This window comes from Ptychodera flava, chromosome 3 (genome assembly GCF_041260155.1).
Source record: "Ptychodera flava strain L36383 chromosome 3, AS_Pfla_20210202, whole genome shotgun sequence".
In the NCBI taxonomy this organism is placed as follows: Eukaryota; Metazoa; Hemichordata; class Enteropneusta; family Ptychoderidae; genus Ptychodera; species Ptychodera flava.
This window is the reverse complement of record NC_091930.1, coordinates 34,404,288-34,417,424: the sequence shown is the minus strand read 5'-3', so window position 1 is coordinate 34,417,424 and position 13,137 is coordinate 34,404,288. Positions and strand designations below refer to the sequence as shown.

General features: G+C 37.9%; 1 protein-coding gene across 1 annotated transcript; it reads left to right on the top strand.

The window, feature by feature from the left end:
- The first annotated feature begins 435 nt into the window (after nt 1-435).
- On the top strand, nt 436-12,784 carry LOC139126324 (Golgi-associated plant pathogenesis-related protein 1-like). Its single transcript, XM_070692400.1, has 5 exons — nt 436-477; nt 7,780-7,944; nt 9,357-9,626; nt 10,421-10,498; nt 12,270-12,784. Exons 1-5 carry the CDS (start codon nt 456-458, stop codon nt 12,437-12,439), a joined length of 705 nt encoding a protein of 234 aa, XP_070548501.1. The 5' UTR covers nt 436-455; the 3' UTR covers nt 12,440-12,784.
- The last annotated feature ends 353 nt before the right edge of the window (nt 12,785-13,137 follow it).

Genomic DNA, 13,137 nt, shown 5'->3' with positions numbered 1-13,137 from the left:
TTTGGGGCAACTTTTGCCATTTTGGTCAGAAAATTTCATCCTCAAAAAAGTACTCGTCAGATAGCTTTGGTTGACATGTTCTTAGGGATGATCCAATGTGATACATTCAAATTATGAATCGTGTATTTTTGCAGCTATTTTAGCCACTTTTTTTCTGGCCACTGAAATGAGCTATCAAAGATTTCCACTTCTTCATCAACATGTGTCAAAAAATAGTTATTCTCTACATAAACACAGCGGAGCTATATCGGCCGTTAGGTTGCTTGTTGTATATTTCGACGGAAAACTTTTTGTTTTCTACCCATGCATTTTCAATGGGGAAAGAGTTTTTTCCGAGGGATCCCCTACGGCTTTCCATACATGTCATTTCTGTTTACAATGGTTAATTGTTGTTAAGATAACCTTTCTGTTCTTATTGTCGCCTAATGCAGTTCAGAGATCTCGGTACAGGGCCTATGCGAAAGATTTCAAAACGAGGTGAGTGCCACAGCCATGAGTAGAAACTTACCGTCTCCCTCCACCGTGCTTACGTAAATATGAACGTATATAGTACTGCACATTAGAGAGCTTAAGTTTGTAACTTTTTTTGAATTTCTCTTTGATTACAAGTGTATCTAGTGTCCATCACAAGAAAAATGAAATTTGGGCATGCCCAAACTGAATGAAAACCCAATAATACTTATTGAATTAGAATGGATTATTGCCTGTATTTTAGCTGAAGAGTGCATATACAGATGAATACAGTCAAGAATCCATTGATTGTATTCATCAAGCCTGTATTCATGTGGATTCATGTGAATTCACGTGTTTTACCATATAATACAGGCAACTCATTTGTGTGAATTTATCTGTATTATTGCGTTTGCAGTTTGTTCTAAAAGTGTGCTTGGTTCCTACACACACTATTATATATGTATATATGTAACAAGTTTTTACACTAATCCATAATGCATTATAAATGAAAAAAGTTTCACTTTGTGTAGAGGGACTGCAAGTCAACAGTATGTCCCTTTAATTTATGAGATACGTAAGGTTAACCCTCTTCAAGTTTATCATGGACAAAAGCAAAATTTAATTTTGAATTATATACCTCAAGAAACTATATACAATGATGGGGAAAACAAACTGAATATCATGAAAATGACAAAAATGATATGGAAATATTGTCTGACAAGCGCCAAGAGTCAAATAACACCGGTAAAAAATCATATTTGTCTACAGGAGAAATAATAGAAATATTACGTTCACATCCTCGCAAACTGTAAATGCTGGCTTTGGGGCAGCAAAAACGCCGCGATGTTAAAATGTTTCGGCGATAATAGTAGGATTTGCACTTATGCAAGTCGTTGACAACAGGTACATGTGTGACAGTGCGCGATTTCTGGCAGCCGGGATGAAATTATGACGCAATTTTAGTGAACTGTAGGTAAGGCTACATTATAGAAATAACGGGCGGCGCTGACCATTAACGTTTATTTGTGGGCAAGGGCGAGAGGAAAGCCACAAATTAACGGGCGAGGCTTGCCGAGCCTGTTAATTTGGCTTTCCTCGAGCCGCGTCCACAAAAAACGTTAATGGTCAGAGCGGAGTCTGTTATTTCCGTTATATTATCAGCGAAAACAAGAAAACCGTCAAAATTTGCGAAAATTTCAGGAGCGAACGACAACTGGGCCCCAGAAACTGAGGCAATACGCGACGCACTGTCACGCGTGCTGTAAAAAATTGGCAAATCCGGAGATGTTTTCAGAAAAAAGTATCTCAACTTGACCTACAGGTGCTCCATTTTATTTTGTGATTGATTATGATTTACGTTTGAGCTGTAAAGTTTACGATACTTTGAAATGTTAATCTTATCATTCATATTCACGGGCATGTAAACAAATCATTACTGTGTATTTGTGTTCAGTCACGTGGTTCAGCTCGCCCAATCAAAATGCGACGGGCAGGGCATGGTAATAAATAATGGTTGGGGCCATGGAGCAATCGCGATTAAAATCTTATTTTTTCAGAACTGAAACCCCTCCATAACCTAAAGTACATTCAAATCCCCCATCTATATAACCAAAAATGTTCAAGTCCTCTCTCCCCAAAAACTATATGGCCAAATATTCGGGATGTACGCGCGGAAAGATAAACATGTATTGCGCAGTTCTGCTCGCAAACATTCGACACGTACTACCGTCGATGATGCACACGTGAATATTCCGTAGTGATCAAAGTCGACTCGAGTCAATCTAAATCTGCCAGGTCCGTTGATCCACTGAAGACTAGAACCAACCAGATATGAACTGAAAATGCTCACGTTTTTCATTTTATATTGAAGTTATGTGTAAATTTGAACCTTTGCCACATGTTTGCAACTTCATTGAAATTATTATGATCAACATAATGAACAATAATCACTGCCGATTAATTCTAAAAGTCATGAAGTATACAAATATGTCATTAGCTGAAATAAAAATATTATAAAGTTATTTGACTGCTCTTATTGTATCATCACTTTATATAGCAAGTGTAATTACCGTTGGCCAAGTCCTTCAAGCCATATACGCCGAGCTGTGAAAGCTCATTAGATATGCAAATTATAATTAGCTGACATGAAAATGTGAAATGTCTTTCGATATTGTTTTGACCTAGTACCTGGTATAATCATAAATGTACATAGCATGTTTTGCCAACTTTGATCAAGTAAATCCCAATATATATCCCTAATAAGCAAAGTTCATTAAATATGTAAATTAGGAATTGGCTTCAGTAAAAATGCTTAATGATTATCAATAATGTTGTATCATGGTATCTGCAATATGTGTCAGCAAATTTGTAAACTTTGGTCAGTGAATACAGACATATATCTCTAATTAGGAAAGATCATTAAATATGCAAATTAGGAATTGGCTTAAGAGAAAATGCTTAATGACTTTCAATAATATTGTATTATAGTGTCTTTAATGTACATAGTAAGTTTCATCAATTTTGATCAAGTCAATTCAGATAAATATCCCTAATTATGAAAATTCATTTAATATTCAAATTAGGTTTTGGCTGAAGTAAAAATGTCTTTTGACTTTCAATAATGTTATATCACAGTATCTTTGATGTATATAGCAAGTTTCAACAACTACAATCAAGTTAATTCAAATATATATCCCTAATTGGGAAAGTTCATTAAATATGCAAATTTGGAATTCGCTGAAGTAAAAATGCTTAATGACTTTCAAAATGTTGTATCATAGTGGCTTCAATACATGTAGCAAGTTTCATCAACTTTGGTCCAGTCATTTCAAATATATATTCCTAATTAGCAAAGTTCATGAAATATGCAAATAGGAATTGGCTGAAGTTAAAATGCTTAATGGCTTTCAATAATATAAATCATGGTATCTTTAATATACATACCAAGTTTGGTTAATTTTGATCAAGTCAAATCAGACATATATCCGTAGTTAGGAAAGTTCATTAAATATGCAAATTGGCATTTATCTTTCATGTCACCCTTAATGGTTCCCACTGCTGATATATCTTGGTGTGATCAACATTTGCAGCAAATCTCATCAAATTGTGTGTAGTCGTTTTTAATATATAGCCATTTTTTCTAAAATCATTAATTATGCAAATGAGCAAAAAGTATGCAGCCACATCCACCAAAAACTAATCAGTTCTTGCCATTTGCTAACTGAATGTATGTAAGAGATTTGATTCTGATCTGATCAGCTGTTTTTGAGATATTGGACCAACAGACAGACAGACAGACAGACGGACAGACGGACAGACGGATAGACAGACAGACATCGCTGCGACATATGCTCACGTGTGTTAACACGTGAGCAAAAATGGCGATCATGAGAAAGCATATATATATGTAAATTATTAATCCCTACATTGTGTCCTTGCTGTATTTTGCCATTTGTTTAAAAACTGAGCACGGTGACCTACCATTCTTCTAATGTACAAGACATGACCTTTTGATACTACTTATGAAAGGGTTGCAAAATTGACAATACTGAAAGGTTAATCAAATAAACTTTTAATCACTGAAATTTCGGATGTAATAATAGCAAATGTGGTTAAAAAATAAAAAAAAAATATCTGTTTATTCACATTTTTATATTAAAATTAGAATCAATACGGTTTAAGTTTACATTGATGTTATTGTACAATTGGAACATAAACATCTCATTGACTTCATGAATTCGAAATGAATGGTTTTATAAATTGATTGTAAGTGATTTTCGTAAAAAAACAGTGACTTTTCATAGAACGTGTGTAGAAAATCAAGCCTGGTGATCTCCGCAGTGTTTTTGCTTTTTATAGTAACTCTAGTTCCTTTAAGTGTAATTTTCCCCACCAAAATTTTGCTGCCAGTTTGCCAATTTTGGGAATTTTTTGAAATGTTTTGATAATTTTGGACCAAATGAACATCATATTTCATTGTCTACAGTTTGTTATCAAAGTTTTGACAAAAATTTGAAAAAAAAATTGACTGGAGTATATTTCTATAGGTGCCAAAATTGACTTTGGCGCTCAAAGGGTTGTAATCATATTTTGTTGACGTATTCAGCTCATCAACACAAATCTATACATGTGCATATTTACACTTGTATATATTGTCGCTCTCGTAGTTAGGGAATTACTAGTTGAGGTACCAGTCTGGATCGTAATGCTTTCAGTAACTGAAGCTGACACACAAAGATGTAGATTGTAACACAACCTTGTACTTTATTACAAGATGGCGACCGTGTCGTTCACCGTCAAAGGTCTGATCTCAAGTCCTCTAGTCTAAGCTCTCTACAAAGTTAAATACATCTCAAGACTTACATAATTACAAAAATTTTTCCGGTGGTAATTTTCCCGCCAGTCTTTGACATTTCTTAAGATCAAATAAGATCACACCATAGAACATCCCGTTCTCGATTGTTCTCACTCAAATCTTAACCAATAATAACAAAACTATCACACTATCTCTTATCTGTTTCTCGTACGATCTGAGTCAATGACCTTCACACGCCTTGGCCACGTGCGGGACGCTTCGAGGTAAAATATCTACAGGGAGGGGCGTTTCACTATTGCTATCAGTTGTATTTCATATACATCGAAATATCAAGTTATGCCTCTATCATAAGACTGTTTGCAAATTCATTATATTCAAGCTGAGTGTGTGAAGAAATTTCAAGCATGCATTTCAACATGATTTTAAAAAATAAGAAACATGGCGTTGATACATGATACAATGTTGAGAAAAACATCAAGTTTAAGGTATACAGTCAGCTGTAATCTAAATATGCCCTTATATGGTCAAAGGGGCGTTCCTAGGTATTCAAAATGCCTATGTGGGTGCGCTGTTTTTAAAAACCGGCCACTCGTTTAAAATCTGCGATTGGTTAGATTTTCTCTTTCCATGGTAACTGCGGTAAAATCGGAACAGGTGACAGTATACCTTAACATATCCTTCTGATCATTCATATCTGCTATGCAAAATGGCAAATTACAGGAAGCCATACAGGAGTAAGAGTAAACCCTACCAGTACATTCAAGGACATACGCTGTTTTTCATCAGCACTATTTTGTGAACATTGATACACCGATTGTCCCTTTTGGCAATTGCTTATTGATAATTGTCACGTCTCCTGGTCTTCCCGGCCGTGTTGCTCCCCGGCCTTATCTCGTGTACAAGTAAAGTTTCACTGCCATGAGCATCACATGACCCAGAGCCGTCTTCAACAACATCAGAGTCAGAGCTGTCTCTGTCACCGTCACTGCAGGTATGCCGTACATCGTCGTAAACCAAACGCATATTTACGGCAACAGCGTAATGCTTGATCTTTGCGTAGGTCAGCGGAGCGTAAATTCTGCTCTGGCTCGCGAGAATGCAGTGACATTGCCAGTAGACAGTAGCAGGGCAGTAACTGTATTAACTTTGTTAATTTTGACGACACATTTTTGTTCAGTTTATACAACCGCGTTCTTGTTCTACTCCCCACAGCATGTTGAACTGTTTAGTATTCAGCTTGCCATCACAGCCTGTGTATGTGTACCGTGCATTTGTATCATAGTGACAATTGAATTACTTTCAGTATTGATTCTAACTCAACGGGTACCGATAGTTTTTACACGTACAGGCTTTGTGACAAACTGAATATTGTGTGTTTCAGCATGCTGTAGGGAGACAGCAAGAAAATTTGATACATTCAACAGAGCATTAAAAATATCAACGGTCGCATCTTCTACGACACTCTACATGACATGTGTAATACTTGTTGATTTTTTTGTGAGAATTCAATTGCATTCATACGCTTTCACATGTTTTTTTGAATAAACTTCACGGAATGCGACAAAATGGTCCCAGATTTTGTTTTATTATTACAAACATTAGAGCCATTGGATGTAATCAAAATGTTGTTTTATTTTTCACGACACTACCTACCAAATTATTGAATCTGAAAACGTCAAAAATGATTGAGGACCAAAATATTTTAGGATTCCCCCGTATGCAGAGCAATACTTTCAATTCCTTCCTCTACTACCCTCCAGAATTTTCAAACCGCGCCTGAATTCCTCCAGCCCAGCCTATCCCCCAACAGACTGAGTGAAACAAACCCTGTTACCTATCATGACCGTGCTTATATAATTGTGTCAGTATCGAGCCATGGATGTGATCGAGCAATCTTATGTAATTTTACTCCCGGTCTCCGAGTCTGACATGCACATACCTCCAGCGCAAAGCGATCAAACACACGTCGTCAGTGATCGGAGTCAAAAATTACACCAGAATAAACACGAAACTAACGAGACAAACCGAAGTAAACTACGAAAAACCCCTTATCGCCTCGCCGCGACTCACCGAGTACCCTCGACAGCCAGTAGTCTGGTCCCCTATCCCATTTCTACCGCTGGCTGCGCTGCTCACGAAAATAGGGTCAGATGTGGGCTAGTATTTTAATCAGAATTTTGACTGCATATTAATGAGCACAGTCACCTGTCAGGACCACGTGATCAGCACATCTGTATTGTGCCAAGCTCGGCAATTAGACAACACAACATCAAACGTTGAAGTTATTTGCACGGCTACACTTATAGGTATCCGGCTCTTATCTTCTATGACGGCATGTAGTGATAATATTGATTATAGTCTATATTTCTCAGATGTGATCTTGTGACCATGGTGACAGACTATCTATCCCTCTTTTCGCATGCATGGCAATGACTCAAAAATAATTATTTTTCATTTTTCATTCAATCTCGACATAGGATGCTTGGTTCGAGAAACTATGGAGGTAAAATTACTCCATGGGCATACGAAATCTAAAGTCGAGGGAAGCTGAAGAGGGAAATAAATATAACGCAATGACTTCACTCGTACTTTTGACCAATGATAGCCATGCTTACAAAAGCCCATACCTGACCCTATTTTCGTGACCAAGCGCCACAAATGGGACAGGGGACCGGACTACTCTAAGTAGTTAAATACGCATGCGCATGGCAAGCGTTGCCACTGCGAAACGCGGATTCCCTTCCTCGGCAACCATGACATGTTTGCCGCTAAACAAACATGGATTCACCGGTACGCGACGAGTGCAGTCTAAAGAGTTTTACAGAGAGAGAGAGAGAGAGAGAGAGAGAGAGAGAGAGAGAGAGAGAGAGAGGAGAGAGAGAGAGAGAGAGAGAGAGAGAGAGAGAGAGAGAGAGAGAGAGAGAGAGAGAGAGAGAGAGAGAGAGAGAGAGAGAGAATTTTTATAGGTTTTCAGAGAGATTCAATGTTGACAAAGCTGTCCTATCTAACAGATATAGGAAAGGGCGTCATTTATGGCGAAGATGAATGCGCCCTCATTTATCCGAATCACCCCTGGCAATGTGAAGACCGTAGTGGTTACTGTATGGCTGAAGATGCAATCTGTGATGGATTTATCGTGTGTGACGAGGCTGACGATGAGAAACAAGATCATTGTGGTATGTAACAAAAGAGTGTTACTATTTTACCTGCAGCATATTTACGGCAGGTAACTTAGCATCGCTCAACACGATTTCTTTGAAATGTTTATCGCGATAACATTCAAGTTCAAAATTCAACAAAACATGACTTGTTAAAAAACTTATTGACTTCCAAATTAGAATGATGGCTTCCGATTAAAAGTTAAAGGCCTAGGCTTCATGTACACTTCCTTTGCACACTTCCTTCCACTCTGAAAAGCCTCAGACTGTGTCTATGAAGTCACAATCGTCCTTTCTTGTGTCCTCTCGTAATGCAATGTTTACATCCTCTCGTCGGATATTGTTCTTTAAGGTCATGTGATCAGTCTTAAGTAGGAAAACTTTCTTATAAGAGAAAATTGGACGTGATTGAGTCTTCATAAGAAATTCTGTCACCTTGGCATTCAAATCGCATGCAAATGTGTCTTTCTGTGTAATGCCCGCTCACTACAGCATATCGTAAAAGTGTCCGTCCCCAGGGGTAGGGGCGGGGTACTGAGGGGTGTATTGGTCTCAGCTCAGACGTGCTGTCTATTATTTATTACATGCCATTAATAAATATATCTTTTTTATTAGCGAGTAATTATTATTATCCACCCTGTCGCTGATACAAAATTTCTTATCGCGCCTAAAAATTCAAAGAAGAGAGCAAACTGTCGTGCATATGAACGAGAACATTCGCAAATAATGCTGGGATTGAATCTTAGAAGGGCGCCCTCTGTGTCAATAACTATGTGCAAAATTTACCCGTTTTTAGAAGTAACGCTGGTTTTCAGCTGACAATATCGGAAGTTGGGCGGTACAGTTACTATTGCAAAGTTAATGATGGCACAATACGTCCCTTGTTAAACACAATAGATAGTAATCATGGTAAAAATTGCAAATTTATGTCAAACTTTTTTACACATAACAGAAAATCTATACCTACAGGGTCTGACATCGTGTACGTGAACTGTCATCAGAGGGTAAACCGGTCATACTTGTACAAACGTATATAGAAAGTAACAATTAATTCTTTTTTATCCTTTATGATTACTTATCGAAGTTTTGTCAATTATCTGATGCGTTTTAGTGCTTAATGCGCCAAAGCAAGCAAGGATAAATTACTAATCTGTGGACGCTGTCACCAGATTATTACAGGATTAACTTTGACAAAGTCAACAACGAACGCACCAGCAAGGTATGACCAGTGCGAACATAAGACCAAGACACCAAAGGTTGGCAGTATAAATCTTTATTGGCATCAATACAGTCAAAGGCATTGAAATACAATAAAACATAGCAAGAAGAAACCTGTGCTGAGACCAAGACACCCTATCCCCGCCCCTACCCCTGGGGACAGACATTTCTACGACCCCCATGACTACAGTTAAATCGTCCTTTGTTGTCAGGCTGGGGAGAAACTGACGCCAACGGTTGCACAAAACCGAACCATATCGGCAACACGGGTTTGGAAGATCTAGAACAGCAGATTCTCGAGGCCCAGAACTACTTTCGTTGCCTGCATGGAGTCCAGCCACTCAAGTGGGACGACGAGCTGGCTGAGGCCGCCAGGGGTGTCGCCCTCGACAATGCGGCTCGGTTTCAGATCCAGCACTCGACCTTGGAATATGGAGAGAATATTGACTTCTATGGTCTGTCTAACGCTGAGGGCCAAACTGGTATTTAATTTTCCATTCTTCAGTAGAATTAGTATCAAATTCCTACAAGACAACATCAATGACATTTACTCTAGGATGAGGGCCTCATCTTACAAGTGGCACAGCCACAAACTGATGACGTCAAATCGCCGTACACATACAATGCCATAATTACAGGGTGTCTGTGTTTTGTGTACAACGATTTGACGTCATCAGTTTGTGGCTATACCACTTGTAAAATGATGCCAGGGTTACACATACACATAATAGAACTCAATCAAAACAGACAAATGATCATACAAACAAAACACTTCAGAACCATAAGTACAAACATAAGGTTACACAGTACTAACGTGTTATATAATCAAATGATCCAAATGACATTTTCACTCTGTAGGCTAATTAAGGTAGAACGCACCTCGGTGACAGACATTCGGACTCTCAAACTTTTACAATTCTCATCTAATATACGACATGTGGGGATTCATTTTAAAGCTCTTGGTGAAAGAAAACTTTTCACCGGCTTAGTATTTCGAAATTCGAAAAAAAATTATTTTCCTCCATAGAGTTAACACAGGGATGGCGGCCATTTTGAATTTCTAATATAAGTAAATCTTGGGTAATTTGTTTCTCTAGTACCAAAATTTGCATGGTGACCCCCTGTTTTTATTCTTGATTTTGAAAGAGAATGATTGAAACATTCCTTGAGGAAAGTTAGAGCAAAAGTTTAAGTCTTTCATTTTCGAGGTGCATACTACCTTAACCAGACTGTGAACACCACCCCCCACTCTCACCTGTGATTTTTATTTCGAAAGGTTACGGGTTCGCTCGCTTGTGGTACGATGAAATCTCCGTATATCGTTGGGCAAATCCCGGCTTCCAGCCCGATGCAGGTAATTATATAATGATTGGGTCCACTGTGGTGTGAGCAAAGAATCACGGCGAACTTGGAACGTTGACCCGTTATGTAAAACATGCGAATACATTAACAGAGACTGTGTAGGTTTCAGAGAAATAGATGGACGAACAGACAGGGGAGAAAAATGCTCACGATTGCTCATACTGCGACTGCTGCCGATGTGTTTTCCTCCATGTAAACTTTCACGGCTGCCAGCCAATAATTGGTCGGGATCGAGTTGGTTATATGAACGGCAAGCTGGAGATTATAATACAAGATATATTCAATTACACTTACAAATACAAAATACCAGATGCAGTTCTTTTCATCGATTTTGAAAAATCCTTCGATTTCACGAATTCTGAGATATATTCAGTAGGTGATAAAACGCTTGAAAAACCGACCGTCTAACCAAAGTATCAAATGTGCTTCCTGATGCGCCAAAGTAAATTTTCGTCACCGTACCCTTATAAAATATACCTAAGTCAAAGTTTGTCAGATTTTTGCCAAAATTTTGATAAAAAACTGTGGCCAATGAAATGTTGTGTTCATTTGGTCCAAAATTATCAGAAAAATCACGGAAAAATTCATGAAAATAGGTAAAATGTTGAACTTAAATTTTGGTGGGAAAATACAGCACTCAAAGGGCTAAGAAAGATGATCAATGGGTGTTTGACTTCATTGATTGTTCTCAACAATTAAAAGAAGTGTTTCATTGTCATCCATAGTTCCTGTTTTTTACGAACTCGGACATGCCTTAAAATTTACTTGGTTTAGAAAAGAAATTTATTGACCAAAAGGCAACATGGGAAATGTTGTTTTCATTTGTGTTTCAACCAAATTGTAGAGAGAGTGCTATGCGTTGCACAATCCTAGCAATACACATATTGACATGTATAACATCCTAAAGAGGCCTTTCTAATTTTTATATAGATTTTTGTAGGCATGGTGTTTTATGCGCCAGAAATGTTAAAAGGGGCAATAAAAGAAATTTGCTGTGGAGCTTGTCAACAGAATTTTGTACGAGTGACAGGAAATAAATGTAGATACATTTTTTGAGCAATGAAAGTAATGAAATCAACCTTTCTAAGATTACAACGAAATTTGTCCGGAATATGTTAATGAAATATTTTTGAAGATTACAAATGCAATTGAAATAAAGAAGAGAGAATGTTAATGCAAATATGATGAAACAAATAGCAGAAAGAGTCGCACCAGAAATAAGAGTTATACGGCTTAACGCATACCAATACTTCAATCTGAAATAGTTTCAGTGAAAGAAAATTTCCCATGTGTAGGCATTGTAAAGTAATAGACACATTTAGACATAGATTTTTGGATCGTATTTTTGAAAAAAAACCCGAACATTTGGAGAAAAACAGAGGATATGATTCGAGGTATGTTAGAATGGAAGTTGATCTTGTGATTCAAAAATGCCATTGGAGAGGTAAAATTGAAACTAAGGAACGTTGAAATATACAGTGAATTTCGTTACATTGTTTTCAAAATGATCGATACATGAATATAATGTGAGGGAAGTATAGCACTTATTCTTTTTGCTATTTGTGTGAGAAATGGGTGCTATCAGAGAGCCCAAGCTCAGAAAGTTGATATATTGTTATAATTCTTGAAGTGATTTGATGTAACTTTTACTGAGTTGTGAGATTTCTTTCAGGACGGAATAGAGTGTTCAATAACAATTGCTTGATGTTCGAGTAGCCCAAACTGTCCAGTAACAATTTCATCATTCGTTTTTTTTTCTCCAGGGCATTTCACGCAGCTGGTCTGGAAGGACACCAATACCGTGGGCTGCGGCTTCGCCACTAGTCGCACCATAGGGCCATACACCTACTACTTCGCTGTGTGTGAATACTTGCCACCTGGCGATGTCATCGATGAAGACGAGTTCCGGAATAATGTCCCCCCACCGCTGTAGATAACTTTGCGACGCTGCACTCTTTCGATCAATGAAAAGTCTTTTATCATTGCGGTTTGGTACTCGTCAGTGGTACCCGCGACAGAAGTGAAAACATGTTTTTTGTCGATCACATTTTCATCAAATATTATTACAAGTTTGCGAGTGATTAAATTTTAATCAAAAGAGACAATTTCTTCGAGTGCTTTGAGGATACTAAAATATCTATACGAGAAAATGCCATCTGTATTATCAACACATTTCCTCTGAAACATGTTATCGAGAACTGCTAGTATGCGTTATTGCAACTCATATGTTTGTTTATCAATTAAACAATTCTGTATGAAGAGAGCGTTGTTTATTTTTGTTGGGGTGAGTGCTACATATACCTTCACGGGTCACCTTCCGTAAGGTAATGTGTGATAAAAAGGAACACCCCTACACAACGCTTACACAAATAAATGTAATGACTCCATAATGTATGATTTCGCCTCCGATCGGAAGTAATGCAGGGCAGTCTTGAAATGTCGTCACGTGACAGTGCAGGAAGAGATGTGCTCCAGCTGCACTCGACAGAAGCGTGGCACCCGGTGTAACTATGCATTGTGGCGAATGCATGGCTGTGGTATGTCATATGCTGAGAGGGGAGAATTATACTGCCACTACAGCCATATGCCAGACAGATGCAACGCTGCGTACAATAAAGTGTCCGACAGTCA